This window comes from Salarias fasciatus, chromosome 20 (assembly GCF_902148845.1).
Source record: "Salarias fasciatus chromosome 20, fSalaFa1.1, whole genome shotgun sequence".
Taxonomy (NCBI): Eukaryota; Metazoa; Chordata; class Actinopteri; order Blenniiformes; family Blenniidae; genus Salarias; species Salarias fasciatus.
This window is the reverse complement of record NC_043764.1, coordinates 21290472-21311303: the sequence shown is the minus strand read 5'-3', so window position 1 is coordinate 21311303 and position 20832 is coordinate 21290472. Positions and strand designations below refer to the sequence as shown.

Genomic DNA, 20832 nt, shown 5'->3' with positions numbered 1-20832 from the left:
CAGCTATCGGGTTTGATTTGTTCTGTTCCTGATTGTGCAGATTTCTAAAAAAAATAAAACACTTATGCACAATCGCAACTGAGGCTGCTTCCAGTCTCAGCTGTGCAGAGACGGTTTTGGAACGCCGCAGAGTCGCAGATTTAATTTTTTTGTTGTCGTTTTTGAACAAACACTGGGATTTAAAAAGGGAAACCATCCAAAGTTCAGCAGATCATTTGTCACCTTGTCAAAACGTGTCGAGGAGCCTCTCAGCGGGTAACGACGCCACAGTGAAAACACGCCGTCTTGTCTCCTCTATTACTCGCTCTATTTCTTCTTTGTATTCTTGTGCAAAACGTGTAATCACTTCTTCTGTCGTTTTTTTTTTTTTTTTTTTTTTTTTTTGTATTTTCTGTGCTGTATACCTCTATTGTAGAATGTAGGACTGTATTTGAGTCGATGTCAGAGATGTGTCGCCATCCTACCGTCACGTTTGCTTTCTGTCGGTGTCCTCGTCTTGTTTCTGTGTGACCAGCTCTGTAACCATCAGTGTCATTTTGCTGAATAGGAAGCAGGCTCACTGATTTGTCCACTGAATCTGCTTTTGCCGAGCGTAAAGAATGCTGGCCTTCATGTTTACAACATGGACATGGTGTATACTGCCAAACATGCAGGACCGTACCAAACTCCCCCCCCCCTCTTGAGCGCTTAGTCCTCCACCCGCCACCCGCCCCCCCCTCGCCCCGATGCAACTGCAAGACTCCTTTTCTTTCCTCCTTTCTTTTCCACCTCTTTCTCTTCATCATCTTTTAAAGCGTTGGAGGACAGTCAAGTTGTGTCCTCTAGCTGTGTTTCTTCGTGTCTAGTGTCGTGGTGCGCGTGTTCATGTCAGTACTTGTGCCTACTGTGGATCGCATGCTTTAGCCCTTGACTGGACACAAACGTTGCTCACACAACTCCTCTTGACCCTTATGTGGACAAACGTTGGGGATCCTTATAAAGTTATCAAGGGAACCAAATAACTTATTACAAATTTATCATATGTGTTACCAGTTCTGTAAAAACAAATAGGAAATAAAGGCCTTTTAATTACCATGACTTGTTTTGTGCTTGATCTGCAGCTCGGCAGGATTTCTCTCCTGTTTACGTCACAGAGACACATTTTCCCCCTTTTCACACTTTATTAAGCAAAGTGAACAAAACAGTGTGTGTATCGTAAGCCCGTCATTTAACACATTTCAAACACATTATCCTGCGTAGTTTATTATACAGTATCAACAGCACGTGTGGAGAGAGACACATACGGCAGCTTTTCTTCGTTATAGTTCAGGTTACAGGAAGTGATCAAACATATCGGCGGTGATACGGCGTGCTTCCCTGGCTGGACTCCAAAACCATCACACTGTTTGACGAATACAGAAAAGACTGAAAATGTGAAGAGGCAGCAGATACCGAAATCCTTCAGATCTCTAGTGCACGATATCCAATAAGCAGACCCAATAAATGTAAATCTAAACACATCAAATATGGTGAAACGAAGGGATTTCAGGGAAGTGATCCAGTTGTGTCGTAGCTCTGAACTGTTTTCAGAGATTCAACAAACTTTCAGGCCTCTGAGGTGAGATATACACAGTGTGACATGTCAGTGCAAGTAGTCTCTGAATGTGATTTTTTTTTAAAGTATTAGAAATATATATCACCACCGATTTCCTTTCCAATCTGATATAAAGCTAAATCCAGAGCCGGCGGAGCAACAGTCTCAATCAAGAGGACAGACTGAAGGTGTTTCTTTTAAAATTCTAACTATGAAAGGGACACCACAGCAAACAGCATTATGTGGGGTATCAATACAACTGTGTTAATAATCACATGAGTGGAGAAAAGAAGCAGATATATCAACCAGGAGAAAATAAGACTGAAAGGGGGAAACATTTCAAAAATGTATCTACAATGTAAAAGTTGATATTCTAGCACAATTATCGGTCACACAAGCGTCCGAAGTATCAATATTTTTGTTCTGATTAATTATTAATAATTTTTAATAATAATTTCTTCAGGATTTCAGTACAGTTGTGTCATAGTTTTGAGATCATCAGGAACTTTCCTTCTTCGTTTCTGAGATGACCTGACATCTGCATGTTTGAGGCCAGATGCATTGTTTTTATCTACAGTGAGAGAAAACAGAAATGAGCAGAAATCTGGTGACTTTTACAGAGACTGGACTTGATCTGATGATTCCAGACTACTCTGCGTTGTTTGGAATTAAGTGCTCGATCATGTTTTATGTAGGAAGTGAAGTCAGCCATCGTCAAGTATTCATGCCGAGGCGAGTGAAGCTGCAGATCACATGGCTTTCCGGATCGTAAAAGGCACGTAAATCCCACAGAAGTAGGGAGACTTTCCTCATCCCTGCAGCTGAAGATTAGATTTTGATGCCGTTGCCTGTTCTGAGCTAAACTCTCACAAAAACACCCAACACTGCATCTCAGATACGGTATCCATAAGAAGTGGCAATCTTCGAATAATTTCCCTCTCAGTGGGGATAGAAGAATGATGGGGGCGGGGGTTACATAATCTGTGTGTGTGTGTGTGTGTTAGTGTGTGGGGCTCAAAGCTATAAGAAGAAAGTGACAGGGACATCACGATGGGTTTACTTCACGAGGGAGCCTATGACATCAGAGTGTTTTCACAGTTTTCACTTCTTGTGTCAATAATACCTAATTAACTTCTGTGATTCAAATATTTGTTGGAGACAAAATATTGAAGAATAATGACATTTTTTCTTATTGAACTGCCAGACGAAAAGGTCTGGCAACAAACGATTTTAGTCACTTTATTAGTGTGCTCTTTGATTAAAATTTGACTGATCGCCGCTTATCCTTCAAACTTTAAATTGTTATTGATGCTGAAGACAGAGAGGTTTCAGAGATTTTGGTATTTGTCCTTTCGTCACCAAACACAAAGATGGAGTGATCTGTGTATTCCTTTTAAAGGAAAACGGAGTAAGTGAGGAATACAGACTAAAACTCATATCTATAAATAAATAAATATAGCTCTATTGCAAAGAAAAAAAAAGAAGATCTGACATTTAATTTACACACATTCAGAGAGCCTCCTCAGTTCAGCCACTCCTTTGTTTTGCGTTTCTGACTGAAAATAAAAAAAGGAAAGAAACAAGAAAAACTCCTCTGCAAAGGATGTGCAGAAAGAAAAGATGCACGGCAGCCAAAGGCACACAAAGGACCGAGTCTGTGCTGAACATAAATCAGGTTCTCATGGAAACTGTACCGTTCTGGATGTGACACCAGGCTGCGAGTGATGCCCAAGCGATCAAAGATCAGCTTTGTCTGCAGGCTGCTAAGTGCATGCACTCAGGGCCGTGCCGTTCAGATCTAATGTAGCAGTGTCGGAGGAAAAAAAAAAAAAAGAAGACAGTGGAGACACTATTGAATGCTCGTTAAGCGGGAAACACATACTGCTCAAAAGGCTCGCAAAAGTAATTTTCTGAAAGCTAAAAGCTGGACTGAATCGTCTGAAATCCAACCAGTTGGAAAGAGCAGTTCTGCCAAAGGCTTCTTGGTGTTGTGTGCAACGTGTTTCTGTCCCTGGGCATTGATACGCTGAGCCTTATAAAGCTGCATTAGAAACAAATCGCTGAAAACACCCACAGAAGTCTGAGGTTTACCGCTCGTGTAGCTCGGAGCTCAGAAATTCGCTCTGAGGAGGCACTGAGTCGTGGCGAGCAGCACCGCTGAATGACAAACACGAGTGAGTTGTCAGTCAAAGCAAACGCACCTGAAAAAAAAAACACATGCATCCTCGTGACCGTCTCCGTCACAGTGCGGACGCTTTTCAGGCATCTCTGTGGAAATCAGCTGAATCTGAATGAAGAAACATTTGTTCTTCCCCGACAGTGGAATCGGACTTTTAAGAATATACTACAACACTTTTACGTGTTGCACGATGTAGAATGCAAAATATTAGCTACAGTGCTTCAGATTTCTGTGAACTGGAGCTTGAAGTGTCGTCCAAAGTGGTGCAGCTGGTCCCAATATTGAACACGAAGGAAAAAAAAAAAACATTCTAATAACTCATCAAGCTATCTCTGAAATTTGACCAAAACGTTTAAGCACATTTCTTTGGATCTTTCCAACTGTCAAGCAGAAATTATCAGAATGTTTCTCTTGCGAATGCAGCCAGACCGGCCCATCGGCACAGCTCAGAGAGGAGTTCAAACCCGGGACCTCGTGGACGGACCGGCGGTCACAGCGGGGTCGGAGCGTCCGCGGACAGAACGGGAGCTTCACAGACATCTTTTTCATTTGGACAGTTTGCTGATGACTCGGATGAGAGCCCCGTTCTCATCCTTTAGCCGCTGGTTGTCTGACTTGAGCTCCGTTAAGATCTGTGACGACAGAGGGAGAGAAACCACGTCAGAAAATCAGGAAAGGGGTGTTTGGAGGATTAAATAGATACTATAGTGGTAAAGTCTGTTTATTATTTCTTCAAAAGATTTAAGGGATGAGCAGAAGAGCTGAGTATAAAAGAAATAAATACTAATTCCACGATCTATTGATCCTCTTGGAGATATTACTTAGCTAACCGCTTGGAGCAGTGGGTTGCTGCTGTTAGGGATCAGTGGGAGCAGAACCTGGAACACAGATTCACTGGTATTCCCAGATTCTGACATTCAGTGGAAAGCGAGGCCAAACTGTCCCCTCCCACCCACAGAGGGGAGTTTATTAGAGATGACTTCCAGAGTTCGAGAGCGCAGAGGAAGAAGCGGACTGTCGGCAGTCCTGACCTCAACCTTGAAATGTGACAGGATCCACTGCGCTGCTGTTGTTGTCAGAGTGACCGAGACGAGCTTCGTTTCACGTGACTTCAGCAGATAAATTCAACTCGCCAAAAAACATTAAATCTCCAGATTTTGGCCAAATCTTCACTGGTGCAACCCACATGTTTAGCTCATCTGCTCATTCCACAAATTTGAAAGAGAAACGAACAGAACATCCAAAAAAATCTAAGATTTACTGCCAAAAAGAATGTTTTAAAACAACATTGAGAACAACAAAAAAATCTACCAAACACATTTTCTCTCACTTTGTGTAGTTATATTTTCAAACTTTGAGAACCTTTTATGATAAAAAAAAAAACTCAGTCAACACTAGCAAGTGGACTAAAAGTTGTCTTCCTCTGAAAGTTGAGGCCAAGCAATGAGGGCATGCTTTACAGTATTTAATCATGCAGTGAGAAGTGACACTGACAGTATGTGGTGTGTGTGTGTGTGTGAAAAGTGACAGAGAATGAAGTCAGAGAGCGAGAAACTGAGAGAGGGTCAATTTCCCAAATCTAGGTCATGTCTCTCATGAGGATCCAAGGCTAAAAATAGCCACCCTCTTTTGTCAAAGTATTTCCCCTCCATGAGAGACAAACAATAACCTTCTGCCTGAGCCGGGCCGCATTTCTGTCACTGTCAGTGAGCAAAGACACCTGCCGACAACATGTTCATGACCTGTGGCCGATCACGTGACGGGAGGCCATTTTCTGTCCCGATTTCTCTGTCACTCTCCACAGCGTGCTTAATAATCACTAAAACACTCTGCGCAGTCAAGTTCTCGGTGGCGCCGCCGCAGCAACAGCAAAAGGAAGAGTTCTGGGAACGTCTCACACGAGACCACTGACTCTGTTTTCATCACATGTGAAGCTTGTTAGCTTAGCAGAGAGGAAAGCAGGAGGGAAACGGCTGTGATCGAGACCAGCGCCATCCGCCTCCCAGCAGCACCTCCAAACGCTTCTAATTAGCATCTCATACCGGGAGACGTAACATGATGCAAAAAGTGACAAGCTGCAGTCGCCGCCCGGCCGGCGCGGTGGTAGAGCCTCGGTGTCATCATGAGTCTGAATATTTCATGGTTCATGAATTCCACCGAGCCTTCGGCGGGAAGACGCAAAACCAGCTGCCCCAAATTTACTGCAGAGAGGACACCTCTTACGTTCTCTGTCATATTCCGAGTGTTTCAGCGTTTCACTGCACGTGTGAGGGAAATCATGGTATTTACAGCATTTTAGTGTGACTCCTGCAAAGAGGAAGTTTAGGTCAGCTTAGATGACGTCTGGACAAGCTTCTTTTGTGATCAATCAACAGAAAAAAAAATTGAAAAACAGGCATTAATTACGCTCAGTTGTAGATAAAGTGCTAAAGAGAAGCGGATGTTCATGCCATACATACTTCCTGAAAGCACTTCCAAACATTAGAAAGAACCCTTTTAATACCTCGAGACACAAGACGATGCTAAAACCGAGAAGCTGAGGTTACTTCACGGCCTGCAAAGAGACTGTGGCTTGATGTCAGCACGAGTTTGTATATTTCACGCTTCATATCGTTCATCAAGCCTTTGGGGAGAAGATGTAAAACCAGCTGCCCCAAATTCAATTATTCCCTCAAAGTGGGAACATACTGTACTTTTTTTCTGTCATATTCAGAATGCTCTAGTCTTTAATGTACACACTAAGTACTGAATAATGAGAATCACAACACTCCATCTTCCACTATTTGTGAGTGTGTTCTCCAGACCAAGCTGCAGTCAGTCATTTCATATATTTTCATAGACTTTATTTATCTATCTGACAGGACCAGGACTCATCAAATAAAGGGCTGTGTGGAGTCTGCATCTATGATTGGCAAGGTGAAGCTGGAGGTGAATTATTAAATTGCAAATTACAGCTGAAAGAAAAGGCTGTTTGGAAACTCATCATTAAGAGGAAAATTAGATTTTCAAGGATTTTCACTATTCTTGATAAATAGACATTTTTTTTTTTTTCAAATTAAACAGAAATTGAGAGGTTAGAAAAGGGGCCTCTCCACAACAGTGATCTGGCAAGACTGGGAAGTAATGGGCGCTTTTCAACATCTGCTTTACACTGGATGTTAGGGTTCATATAAGAATAAACATATGAAAACCAGTAATTTTATCTGTTTGATAACAAGAAGCTCCTGTTCAGCTGGAGAAATAAACAAACATGCAAGGATATAGGGTCCAGTATAAACATACTATTTATAACATTTCTGTATGAACTTATCTGTATCGAAACTGAACAGAATCACATATTATAAATCTTTATTGGATTATAAAACTGAAATGTTACAAAGTTAATTTGAAATAAAAAGTTTCTTCCAGCCTGTTGTCCTACTAGCATGCAATTTGATATCATAGATATATGATTTTTAGTGAAAGAACCATACATATGCATACTGTATGTTATTTATTATCATGATTGTGTTACTGGTTTGGGAACTAATAGATCCTACTTTTGTTAATCCATCAAAGGCATTTATGTTATCTTAGAAATCTTTCCATCAAAGATAGATTTATAGGGTTTTTATTATCTGGCATGGTTTCATTACAGGAGAGTGGCATCGATCTGAACTCGCAGAAAACACTGGAACGGTCTCATTTCCTAAATTGTCTAATGACACCATCGAAGTGACATGCTCAGCAGTTGATGAACAAATATAAACTGAACACGCTCCCTGTGCCCGAGTCTCAACTCCTGACTCGTTCATCCTGAAGGCTAATGATGACACACATTTCATTTCCTTCAAAGATCGAACGGGAAGGTCATTTCCTCCAAAAACAACTTTGCATCGATTACACAGCACATTACACAGGGCCTGCCTACATTTGGCTGTCGTGAAATCAATAGCTGCTGTTTTTTTTTTTTCTTTTCTGTTTTCTATTATGCAGAGAACTGGATATTTATCCAGATGGTTTGAAAAAAAAAAGAAAAAAAAAGACACAGCTCTCATAATGCAGCGATCATGTCATGCAACATGATGAAGCTAAAAATAAACATCAGAGGAGGGTTTATGTTAAGTGCTTGCAGTGGGGGAAGCAGGGCTGGCTGTGCAAAGAGACTGTTTGGAAAAAAAAACGCAAAGAAAGATGCAGTGCAAGTGTTGGGGAGGGTGAGCATCGAGAGGGTGCATGACCTGCCTGAGAGGAACACAGCAGAGGACGAGGGGGCCGGAGAGGCACCGGAAGGAAAGAGGAGCGGAGAAGTTATGCGGCTGAGGCAGGGGGGGGGGAGGCAGAAAGGGTGGCGAAGGGAGGGCGGACGATCCCAGGGGATCAGAGGTCCTCTGTCTCCGGCATGGAGGCCGTCTCAGAGAGGCGGGCCAGGACGCGCAGCATGGCTCTATTCTCAGCCAGGAGACACTCGTTCACCCTCCGCAAGGCCTGGACCTGAGCCAGAGCAGGGAAAGCCTGCACAGAGGAGGACAGAGATACAGAGTGGGGCCAGACGGAGAACGCATGCAAGGGAGGCAGTGCACAGACGGAGACTCACGCAGCATCCCAATCCACTCACACAGCCAGGCATGCACCCACACACCTACACAGACACAGACAGGGAAATGAAGGCAAGAACAGCTGTGGGATTTATAAGAGGGGGAAAAAAAATGACATAAATATTTACACAACAGGAGAATTTTCAGAAGAAACAGCAAGGGCGGCACAAAGCGAGGAAAATTAGGAAGCCGGTTCTCTGAGGGTCTGTGCTCATCACGACAAAGAGTGTTGAGGTGGAATTATATGCACAGAGCAGCAAAGGAGAAGGGAGTGAAATTTACAGAAATCCCCAGAATTTTCACCGACTGAAATTCTGTTTCCGATTTTCAAAAGAATCATCAGTCAAAGCAGTGGAAACGACTCATTTCCTCTTTCTTCTTGGCCCGACTTTTTGAGGCAAACCTCAGCGTGGTTCGGCAGAGACGTCTGTGGTTTGACGCAATTCCTGAGGGTGAACCACAGAGCAAACACACACTCTCTGACCGACACACACACACACACACACAGGGAAGCTGCAGGCCACCCAGACGCGAGTTTGTCAAGGTAAAAAGCCTCCAAAGATGATGTACAAGGAGAACATCCAGCTGCTTCTTCTAACACCAAACACAGTGAGGAAAGCAATTTGAATCCTGCGTTTGAGGCTTCACAGTTCATGCGTATAATGTTCTCCTGGTATTGGAATAAAACAGAGCCATTTCTGGAGAGGTGCCCTTGGCAACAGTGAAGAAAGAGAGGCAGAGTGAGGAGGGAATGCATAATGACCAGTATCCCTTATTACGCTCTCTTAATACTGAGCTCTCTGATATTAAATCACGTCTGACCACACTCTCAGGTTCTGCAGAGAATTCCACACAGTTGCTATTCATTAAGTTTTAAAAGCTGTCAAGAATAGTCCAGGTGATTTTCTGTAATGCAAGAGCCGGCGCAGTCATCTGACACCTTGGATGTTATCACAGTGAGACCGTTTGAAAAGGGGAAACGAGGACGAGCGGCGCTTTAGACGTGAGGCACCTGGGAAGAGGGCCAGTCTATTACAGCTGAAGAGGTGGTTTCCAACCCTAAACTGCGCCTCCTATGGGTGGGAAAAGCAACAGCAGTGAAAATGATGATGAATCTATGTGTCACCTACAGGTAAACAGTAACAGCCTTGAGAATTTTAGAAACATTATAGTTAATTCTTGATGCAAATGTATAATAGATGACAGTTTTTGCTCGTGGGTTTCCAGTGGGACAGCTTGGCACGGATCAGAACAGCTCCCTCTTGTGGGGAACCTGCACGAAGTGACTTTGTGAGCGCGTGTCAGTCTGGTTCCCGAGGGTGCCCTGTGCTCCGGCAGCTCCTGCGTCCTAAAATACTTGTACTCTTGAAAGGATAAAGTGTCCACACGTGTAAACATGCCCCGGTCTCTGAACGGAGTGGAAACGTGTGAGGTGACAGGCAGGTGTCAATCACTCAGCGACCACTCACCATCCCCCCTCCCCCGAGACAGCCCGCCTTCAGGGCTGGTACCCACAGCGGAACCGCAGTGGGGCGTCCTGCTGGGGGAACCATGACACAACCGGGGTCAAACAAGTGCTGCGAGCCAAATCCCAGCACTGTGAGAACACACCTCTAACTCCCTATACATATACATTATTTCATTTCTCAATATAGCTGTGCAATTTCTGCATAAACCTCTCACTCTGTCTGAAATCTCTCAGTAGCAGCACAGGGATACCTCACAAAAACAGGGTTTTTTTTTTTGTTTTGTTTTTTTGCTCTTGGACCCGGTTTGGAATTCAGCTAGAACTAGGTCACAATGTTCACCCCGACAGTGGGATAAGTGGAGCAGGGGAGCAGCGAAACACAGGCTCCTCCTTAGCCGGGCAGAAAGTGGCCCTGCAGAACACTGTGGGTAATGAGCCTGAAGCAATAACCTTCCTTCTCCTTGACTCCAAACCCGCCCGGCTAACCACAGCCCTGGGGTGTGCTACGTGTGTGTGATCTGGCCTGTGAAAACACTTTAGGAGTGCCTGGTTGGTTTAGTGTGGATGGCAGGGGGCTCTCCTGTAGGGGTGCACCTTCAAAGATGACGTTAAGGAGAAAGCAGCAGTGAGATAAATGAATACGATTAGTGTCTGAGACAGAATGGTTGCCATTTAAATCCATGGTGAATACCCACTATTTCTAATTGCATGCACTGACCTTTACTTCCTCCTCCATGTCTGACACTCTTTTCTCAAGAGCTTGTTTTTCCTGTAAATAAAAAGGAAACAACAGAAATAAAAATATTCCTGTGGTCTCTCAAAGTGTGAAAGCCCATGAGCCTCTGGACTATAATTTGAAGCAAACAGGATAATTGAAGGGAAACAAACACGTTAAGTTTTGTCGTCTTGATGGCCCATAAAATAACGATCGCCCCAAAATGTCAAGAGGTTAGAGAAACACTTACCCTCTTCTCTGATTCAAGTACTGACGATCTCTCTGATATCCTGTCGTGTCTCTAAAGAAGGGAAACACATTGAAATGTTTCAAACTTTAATGACAGAAAAGACAAAGACCCCTGTCTTTTACCACGCTGAAGTACCTGGGTGACTTTCTCCAGCTGGGAACGGATCTTGGCCAACTCCTGCTTGCTGTCCTGCAGCCTCGACTTGAGCCTCTCGTTCTCATGCAGAGCTTCAGCATACATCTGAAATAGAGAAGCGTCAGCGACAGCTACTGTCTGACCATCGTTAGTCCACTCAGTCTTAAAAAGGACAGATAATTCAGACATGAGGAGATCTGTCAGCAGAAAGACAACATACATGGCCACATGTCCACACAGCTCACAATCCTGGAGAAATTTAGTTCATCAGAATGGGAGCAGATGTTGAGTTTATGAAAACTTAAAAGTACAAATGAAAACTCTTCACTATTTACTGTGAGTTTTATCCATTTTAGTCATTTCAAGAGATATCACTGTTTTGGTCATTTTAGATTTTTTTTAAAACTGTTTTAACTGCTATTTTATCCATTTTAAATTTTTTTTTGCTGTTAAAGACATTTGAGCTCTTTTGTTTGTTGCAGTTTTAATTATTTTTCTTTTACTAACTTCAGAATAAAGCTTTAGTCACTTTGGCTTTTATAATGGTTCTAGTTGGATTAAGTCATTTTTATCTCTTCCAACTATTTTAGCTCTTTGAATTGTTCAAGCTGTTTAAAATGATTTCCCCGTGTTAGCATTTTTATTAATTTGGGCAGTTTCAGGATTTTTTGTCATTTAAGCTAGTAAGACTTCTTAGTTGTATTGACTAAAGTGACAGTAATTTTCAGGGACAATCCTTGATTTGGATGACCTGGTTGCGAAGATGTCCCTGATGGAGGAGAAAAGAGTTCCACACAAACTGAAACTCCGGTTATTACGGCACCCACTGTAGAAGAAGCACTGTAAAACCTGACAGACTGCATTCTGGGACAATACACAGTGAGTGAGATGAAAAAAGACGTTAATCAAATTTACATCAGCAATAATAAACAATGAGGTTTCAGGTATATTTCCCCACATAGCCGTGGTGTCACGTTCTGCTCCTCTGCAGCCACAGAAGGGTTTGTGGTCTTGTGTTTTGTTGCTCGGTTTTGGTTTCGGGTGGGCGGAGTCAGGCGGTGTGCAGGAGCAGGCAGCTGGCTGCTGATTGCTGATTTGTTTCACCTGTGGTGTCGGGGTGGAGCTCATTGCCCTGATGAGGAGCAGCTCTGTTTAAGAGGACCTGAGAATCCACTTGACGCTGGACTCTAACAAGACAACTTCTGACAACCTGCACAGCATTCCCTTCTGCTTTCCAGCCCCGGCTGCCCACCTGTCCATGCGCTGACTAAGAAGTCAGCTCCGTTCCTTTTTTGATTTGTTTGCTGAAGGTCTCTAATTTCATTAAAATATTATTTAAAGTTGCATGACTGCCTTGGCCTGCTTTCTGCTCCTGAGCCTCCGACCCACACCGTGACACATGGATTGACATTGTTTATAATCTTTTCAAATATCTTTTCACTTCTAAATTAGACTGTCAGTGAAATAGATTAGTAATCCAGGTTTTTGAGGGTTCTGCTGCAGCATTATGCTGTCAAACAGACATCTCGTGATTTCAAATCATTTTTATGGTTATATATATATATAATATATATATATATATTTTTTTTTTTTTTTTTTTTTACAAAAGTCACATGACCAGCTAAACTGAAAACTCAAAGTGCAGTCATTCTTCCAGAAAAATCACATTGGTATTTCCAAGTATGTCCACATAATCCAGGCGTTCTATATATTTCTGCCATTGTCTCCCCAGTAAGGAAACTGATGTTCACCATTTCTGTCACAGTTGACGCTCCAGAGATGGTGAGTGGGTGAAGGGATGGTTTGTAGTTCAGGTCAGGTTTTATTACACTCTTCTTTACTCTTTAGCCAGCTATAGATGACTGGTTGGTTTTATTCTCCTTTAACATTTGTAGCCATTTTAGCCACTTAAAAACATGAACACAAAATCTCCTTTTTGGCCAATGATTGTTTATTTTTACATAATTAAAAATGTTTCTGCCTGTATGGAGCATATGAAGAGCTCACCTGAGTGGTGTGCCGTGGATTCACCATATTGAGCCTGTTTAAGGCTTTTAATATCACACTCACCTTGAAGTTACATAACCTGCTCACAGTGTCTATCTTAAGGTTTTCTTGATAATTCAGTGTTTGGAAAGTCTCTATTCTCAGAGGAACGGACTTCTACAGTGACTGGTTGTCAAGGTGACGAGCCAAGTTGTGTGTTTTCACTTCTCATTATTGCTCTAATGTTACAGTTTGCTCTTTGTAAAATGCACCACACTGTTACCAGCAGACTGTGCTCGCAATTCGCCGAATTCCTAGAAAAGAAGAGTTTATCAGGCTGAACATTTTAGTGGCAGAAAGCTTGCCGTTCCACAAAAAACTTCCAGCAGGGTTAATGATTTTACCCTCTGAGATTTTTTTCTCTCTCTCTCTCTCTGCAGTCTCGAGCAGCACGAGGAAATCGTGCAACGATAAACTGGAAATAAAAACTAAAGCATCTGTAGTGTAGGCGCTGAGAAGAAATTCATCTGCAAAGCACACTACCATGAACTTGCAGGGCCATTAAACATCCCTGCCAATAAATTCAATAAATGTAACAGCTGACTTTGAGTCAGCGTACCTGCAGAAACTGTTAAAAAGTTATTAGTGTTAACACTTTTTCTCTTTGGGAATACTAAATATTGCTTTCATAATATTATAGCCAATTTTAAAAATCTGCTTAAGTTATTGTCATACTATAAAATACAGAGACACAATCAGGGTGAAATTAAAAAAGTTTTCTAATAATAGTTGTTTTTTAATATGGGGATTAATTTTAATCCTTTTATTTGAACAAATAATTCAAAACTTAAAGGTGCTGTAGGCAGGATTCAGCATCTCCGCCATCTTGCTTTGGTTTACCTAAACAAGATGGCGATTTGACCCATCTAAGATGGCGATTTGAAACCCAGCAGAGCCAATCCTGTCCTGTTTTCTCTGACATCACGCCCTTACGCAAGTTAAGCCCCTCCCACAAGAACGTGTGACGAATGCCCCTCGACCAATCACGGTTAGAGCCTCATAGGCTCTTCTGATTGGTCAAAGATATCTGGAGCTGTCGAGATTCCTTTTCAGCTCAGAACAGATGGAAACTCTGCGCCCTCGCGGTAGTGCAATTATGCTACACTCCTAAAGGATTATCAATGGGTACTGTAACATTTAATCCAAAGAAAATACAGAAAAATTTGCATTGACTAGCAAAATCCTGCCTACAGCACCTTTAATGTTTCAGTTAAAATTTATGGCATAAATGTGATGAAGACAAATCAAAAGTATAACAATAAGCCTCAATAAATAACGTTCAGAGTAAAAGCTTTCTGCTGTCTACGATCGCCTCGCAGTGACATTATCCTGAGGCTGCTGTCAGAGGTACAATCCATCCAGTGCACCGCTGTGAGGCACTCAGGATGTAAAGGTCCCTACAAAGGGTCGTCAACTCTGCAGAGAAAATCGCCGGCTACTTCCGCCACCCTTGGAAGATTTTGCCCCTTCGTGCAACCCCAGCCAAGCAGCCAGCATCTCAAGAGACTCCTGGCTTCCTGTCCACCATCAGGCAGGTGGCACAGAGCGCCGAAAACAAGCAGAGACAGTTTTCCTCCCAACAGTCATCAGGATTCTGCTGCACTGAGCCACAGTCTAATAAAATATCCCTGTCTGCACCCCACGGCAGAGCTTAGTCCACAGTGGATTCCTTTGTCGTCGCTCCTTTGTGTTTAATCATTGATGATGTCTTTATTTTAATGATGCTGTGATTCAGTGTTTGCTGCGATGTCATTTGGTTGCATTTTGTACAAGAACAATGGATTGATTTATTAAGATGTTTTATTATTTATTTATGTATTTCTCTTTTATTACATTTTTATATTTGAGCTAAAATGTAACCTCTTCATTTTAAACTTAGTCTCAAGCTAGTTTTTGGTGTGCCGTCTTGATGGCATGGCGACTGTAAGGTGGATAAACTGGTGTTTGCTGGGTGGATGGATGATAAGAAATATATCCTAAAAACTACAAAGGAATAAATGTTGCAACTGATTTTTTCTACAGTGGATTTTCACTGTTGTGAAACAATCCAGGTTTATATTTGCACCGAGTGTGGTCAGCTGGTGGAGGAGCTGTACTCGTTTTGAGATCACGCTTGTCCGACTTGGAGATAAAATCAATTGAGCAGAAGGTGAGAGGTACGGACGATCTCTCTCTCTCTCTCTCTGAGAATCACACCCTGTGTACCCAATAAGGTAATCTGCTTGATGAGCCGGCCGTCAAACTGCGTGTAGCTTTAAATCAGTCACACGGGAGAGTTCCTGCGCGAAGCGAGGAGAGACTTCCTACCTTCTTATAGTCTTTGGCGGTGGAGTCTTGCTCCTGTCGCGTCAGCGCTGCCAGCCGCGTCTCTCTCCGCTGGTAAGAGCTGGTTCGGCCCAGCGGCTTGTCCGTCGCGCTCTCGCCACTGGAGTCATATCTACAGACACCAGAGTTCAAACTCAAACCACAGTGCAGCCCTTCATTTCCTGGGATATATGACTCAGAAGAAAAAAGTCTTACCTTGACAGCCTCTCATGCTGAAATAAAAAAAACAAAGAAAAAGATATGTTAGTTTGATCATTCAGGAACGTTGCGGCGAAAAGCTGTTCTGTCATGGTTATATCCAGATTTATTGGTTTGATAAGACCAAACAAAGGCTTGGCAGAAAAATAGTCTTCATTTCGAGACGACGGAGAACAAAAACAAAACTTCCAATTGAATTACGGCAGTACATCCAGGAGGTCCCAGAGGGAAGAGGTGGGATACATTTCACCCCGACGCTGCACTGACAGGGTTCGCCCAGGTCAAACCTCCCCACTGAGCCCGTCTGATCTGGCAGAATAGGCGGCTGCCACCCAAATGCCTGCATGACATAAGAAGTCAAGCATCTCCGGTGTGACGGGCCCTCGGAGAGCCGGCTGATATCAAACTCTTCTGGCAGGTTTCTGTGACGACCGACCTGGATGCCGAGCTGCCTTTTGTGATCGCGTTTTGTATATTTCCTCAGAGATGTCACCGTAAGGAGTTAGTACAACATCGGTGCGTCCAATTTATATCCTGTCTCCTGCCTTCTTGTGTTATTGTACAAGTCATTTATACTGCACTGTAGACGCCCATTCAAAAATGGTCCAACTCCGAGCAACGCTGCCATGGCGGATAAGTCACTGCGCTCTGTTGATGACTGCATGAGACATGTTTACCATTCATACCAGACTGGAAAACAGTCCAACGGGTACGAGGCCAGGCTGATCTATGACTCTTCTGTGGTCTTATGAAAGTAAAATTCAAAGATTTGGATGTGCTCTCCTCCAAGGGGGAGAGGTCTTCAAATATCTCTGTTTAGAAATACTTTGCAATAAACATCTTGTGTGGCGGTCTGAGCTTTCACGGACACAAAGCAGACGCGGACTGTTTTCAGAGAAAACGCTTTGGGAGGACGATTTATGTCAGTTATCCCGGCGTTCACATTGGGTGAGTCGGGGGATATTTCACGCAGCGTCATCGGAACTATTCCTCGGCAAGTGTTTACATAACTGAGCCAGCGCTGCCTGTCCTTATGTGGTCATGTGCTTTAGCAGAGCTATCCAGGAAAAAACAGACCTCTGCGACCCCCAGATGAAAAAAAAAAAAGGGCCAAGAATGGAGCTGAGGCGAGCGCTCGCAGGCTGAAACCCAACAGATCCCCTCATCAGATCTGGTGGTCGTTCATCAATCATCAGGGATGAATGGATCCACGAATCAATCGTCAAAAAGCTCGCTTTCAAGGACACTGACTAAACTCTCTCAGCATTATTAGTTCCTGTTCTGAAACCTATTTCACAGTGAGGATTAGGAAAATTGGTGAAATTATTATTTATTTGCTAAACTTAATTCCAGTGAAATCTTGACTGGGTCCTGTGGGGATTAGAGAACTCCATTTTTTTTTCTTTTTAGTAAACAAATGAGTCCTTACTAATAATAATAAGTGCATCGCATCCATACAGAACTGAAGCCAGAAAAAGAGGGTCGTAATAGTTGAAATTCTGCTTGTGATGGCAGCTGCTCCAGGATGATTCCCTTGTTAGGAAAAATGGAGCGAGCTGGAAGTGGCACATGTGGCTCCGGAAGCTATTTGAGGCCGAGTGGATGCAGGAGGAAAACGATGAACAACAGGGTGTCAAACTGGTGGAGACTGCCTCCGATCGTGTGTGTGTGCTTGAAACACGGGTAATTCTGTCAACACGACTGAGTCCAGCGTCGTGCACACACCGGAGGGGGGTGGGGTGGGGTACACACACACACACACACACACACACACACACACACACACACACACACACACACACACACACACACACACTCAGCTGGCCTGAATGAGCTCACTGCAGCGGCGCATAAATGATCACGTTAACGACAGTTTGCAGGCGGCAGTGGAGTCATCAGAGGGCTCTTCACCCTCCTTCTCTCCTCTTCCGCTTCCTTCCCTCCGTCTGTCACAGCATCGCTGCCTCAAAGACGACTGCAGCAGGAAAATCTGAGCTCTCTCTCTCTCTCTCTCTCTCTCTCTCTCTCTCTCTCTCTCTCTCTCTCTCTCTCTCTCTCTCTCTCTCTCTCTCTCTCTCTCTCGGCTCCCACCGGTGGAAACGACACTGCACGCACGACCATAAAAGACTTTTCTTCCACATTCACTCACCTTTCTGCACTTCACCAACTCTCCCTCTCTGTTAACTCTTTACTGCACATCCGGGACCTCCAGGCAGCACCGGTCGTTTTATTATGGGATTTTGCAGAAGAAAAGTAATTAGTGTCTTTCTCCAAAATCCCAGGTTTAAATGCATCTTCATTAAAGTCACCATCAGATCTGATACATTTTAGAATCGGTTTCAAAAACCAACTAAAAAATCATGCATACATTCAGAAAGGTACTTAATTTTTGACACTGTTTCTTATGATCATTGTACTATTTCTTCATTATTCCCGATAAACAAACTTGGTGCCTCTAGTGATGCCCAGAATAAAGCCAGGGACCCTTTTGAGGGGGTCACAAGAGGTCAGTGAAAGGGATCTGAGCCTTTGATGATTTGCAGACATCAACCTATGATTTGCACATGTCAAATTCAATTCAATTAAATTCAGCTTTGCTTATATAGTGGCAAATACATGATAGCCATTTCTGGGCTGCTTTTAAAGAGAAAACGCAACAGATCCACTTGAGCAAGCGAAAAGCGACCGTGGAAAGGAAAAATTCCCTTTTAAAAAGAAGAAACCTTTGCAAAACCAGGCTCAGGGGTGGCGGCTTTCTGCTATACCCGTTGGGGTGAGGGGATAGAAGGAGAGAAAAGAACAGCACAGACAGATTCCCCGAATCAACTCAGCGTTGCTCCGCTCGAAGTAGTTTGAGCAATACAGGAGTCTTCGAAATACATTTGCTCCAGCCTGAAGCAGACCTGGAAAACTAACCTTTCACTTTCAATGTTAGTGTAAATCCTGCTCTTGTGAGGTGTTTTGTCTAAGGGCCACCAATATTTGGCTTCTGAGCCAGGGAACCTACAGATGGTCTGCCACGTTGCCACAGCTCGAGCGAATAGCATGGTAAATATGTAAAATAAAACAAAACTCTTTACAAGCACATTTATGTTCAATTTCTATATTTTGACCAGTTGTAGGTTACACTGACTAGAATTTGGTGTGACAAATTAATGTCATCTTTGTGTGAAAACAGGAAAACCTGAATGGGTAAAATCCACAACCAGTTAAGTTGTCTGAGTTCAGAGGACAGTGGGTTAACGGTGCATCACAGCAAGAAAACTTCCCAGTTTGAATTTACACTCCTGATGCAACGTAAGTTCAAAGCTGTTGGAAGTATTGAGTGGATTATAATGGAATCGTCCACTTCATTGGTTCCTCACAGCCACTTCTGGTGTACATGTACAATTTTTTTTTTTCATCACAGTGAACATCTGCCAAATGCTGAGTGTCCGCCAGCAATACAAATGTGTTTCTGTTTATTTGCCTCCCGGTTGCTCACAGCTGTAGCACACATTGTATTTCACTGAAACAGACCAGGTCCTCATCAAAACACTGTGGCAAGTGCCTCGAACAGCGCGTCGGTTCAATTCCAGCCTCCCTCTGCCTTGCATTTTCTCCTCTCGGAAATATCTGCAGGTTCAGATTGGGCTGACATCATGGAAAAATAAAGCCTGAGTTTTGACCGAGAGAGAGAGAGTGGCACTTCTTAAAAGTCTAACACCCAACAGAAGCACTGACTGCAGGTAACTCTGCTTCAGCGAGGCCGTCCCTGGTGCTTCACGACCGTGCTGTCCACGTCTCTAAACAGGCTCCAAACACTTTGGGTTGTTTTCATTCCTACATTCACTCTTTCCCAGTAAATGTGCCTGTCAGTCTGAAGCACTGACATAAACACAAGAGTCTAACTACACCCGTGAGAATAAGCCACTTACTAAAAAAAAAAAACCAAAACAGGAAATTACACAAGCGATGTTTCTCTCCCAAAATCTTTTCCTGTAAAAAATGTGTTGAGTCTGTGAGTATTTTAAGAGCAAATATCCACCTCTGTTTAACAGCTTGTCAAATAAACTGAATAACTGAATAGCTCATTGAACTCAGTTACCATTTTCCCATTAAACCAAATTAACTGGAAACACATGAAGACAGATGTTCCTATAAAGTCTCTGAATGTGTCCAATCAGTTATAAAAAAGGAATAAATACTTCTGTATCTGAATGTGGTTTTACCTTCTAGTCTCATGCACTAAAAACTAACTTTGCTCTATGGAAATTAATCAAATAATTCAGGATTTGTTATCTTGTGTTAAAACAGTAACAAAATAGATTAAGAAAATATCTAAACAGGTAAAAGGCAAATCAAGACAGGATTTTGGTTTGCCCAAAACATTTAACTTATATGAAACTAGAGAAGATTGAGTCTGTATTAGTTTTATTTATGTGATTGTATTATCTAGATACAGGTGGACCCAATAAGAAATGTATAAAGATTCTAAATAAAGAAGGTTTTATTCAAATAATGACTTTGAAAAGTCTCACCATGCACAGAAAATAAATTCCTCTACTCAGCTGTCAAATTTCGTTTGCCATTTGACAGGTATAAAACTTTTAAAGGAAAACACATGTTTTGTTTTTTATATACACAACAGTTTTGGAAGCATAAAGCCCTGCTGTGGTTCAGTCAGTCCTGTTTGACATGTTTTCCTGTAAAGCGAAAGGATGCATTTCAAGCTTACTCTGTAGTTTTTGTCTGTGGCGGACGGAGACGACGGTGGAGAATCTGTCAGTGACTTCCTGGTGCGGGTCAGGTCCTTGGTGCGTGGGTAGTAGGTTGACATCTCCCTCCTCTAACCCGGACGGTCAGGTCAGCGTCTACAGTAACGTTCACCGGGGTCACCGCCAGATAGCAGCTGCGCGGACGCACAGATTCCCTCAGGCAGCAGTGACGCAGATGTCCATGACTGCACTCCAAGGGAATCCTCAACAACAACAGGTGTGTGTGTGTGTGTGTTTGTATTTGTGTGTGTCGGTCCGGCTCCACACTCCCTCGTAGCTGGAGGAGGAACTCAGTTTTGAGGGGATTTCGGATGTGTGGTCACGCCTTCCCCAGAGCTCGTGCAAGTGAAGAAACAATCTGATGGAAAATGCTAAGATCAACAAACAAAATAATCGCTGCAGATCAAGAAGAAGAAAAAAAAAAGCTTGGGAAAGTAACTACTGAATGAAGAAAGTAAACAAAGGACAATCCCTTGTGCACAGTCTGTCAGCAGTAAGGTCCTTTTATGAAATGCAAAGTAGGTCCAAAAGAAAACAACCAGGAGAGAGAAGTTTGCTCCCTGTGCTGCCTCTTCTTGTGCTTCCCAAAGTTATACACTCTCTTTGCCA

General features: G+C 43.0%; 1 protein-coding gene across 4 annotated transcripts; it reads right to left on the bottom strand.

Moving 5' to 3' along the window:
• Positions 1-1126: 1126 nt before the first annotated feature.
• ppp1r12b (protein phosphatase 1, regulatory subunit 12B) lies at positions 1127-20819 on the bottom strand. Of its 4 annotated transcripts, none has more exons than XM_030118961.1 (8): positions 20184-20819; positions 15464-15480; positions 15251-15380; positions 10898-11002; positions 10763-10813; positions 10516-10566; positions 9799-9869; positions 1127-4384 (listed from the first exon to the last, which is right to left on the bottom strand). In XM_030118961.1, the coding sequence occupies exons 1-7, from the start codon at positions 20283-20285 to the stop codon at positions 9828-9830; spliced, it is 498 nt and encodes a 165-aa protein (XP_029974821.1). In that variant the 5' UTR covers positions 20286-20819; the 3' UTR covers positions 1127-4384; positions 9799-9827. The 4 variants fall into 4 exon arrangements, with proteins under 4 accessions (XP_029974821.1, XP_029974822.1, XP_029974820.1 ...); XM_030118962.1 differs by having other exon boundaries at positions 9799-9866; XM_030118960.1 differs by lacking the exon at positions 9799-9869.
• Between the last annotated feature and the right edge of the window lie 13 nt (positions 20820-20832).

Excerpts from the sequence above, each read along its gene's own strand:
- ppp1r12b (XM_030118959.1), bottom strand. The coding sequence starts at position 20,285 with ATGTCAACCTACTACCCACGCACCAAGGACCTGACCCGCACCAGGAAG. Across the intron at positions 11,003-15,250 it reads CCGCCAAAGACTATAAGAAG|ATGTATGCTGAAGCTCTGCA; the intron begins GTAGGAAGTCTC and ends TCTCTATTTCAG. Across the intron at positions 8,247-10,515 it reads ACATGGAGGAGGAAGTAAAG|GCTTTCCCTGCTCTGGCTCA; the intron begins GTCAGTGCATGC and ends TCCTCTGTGCAG.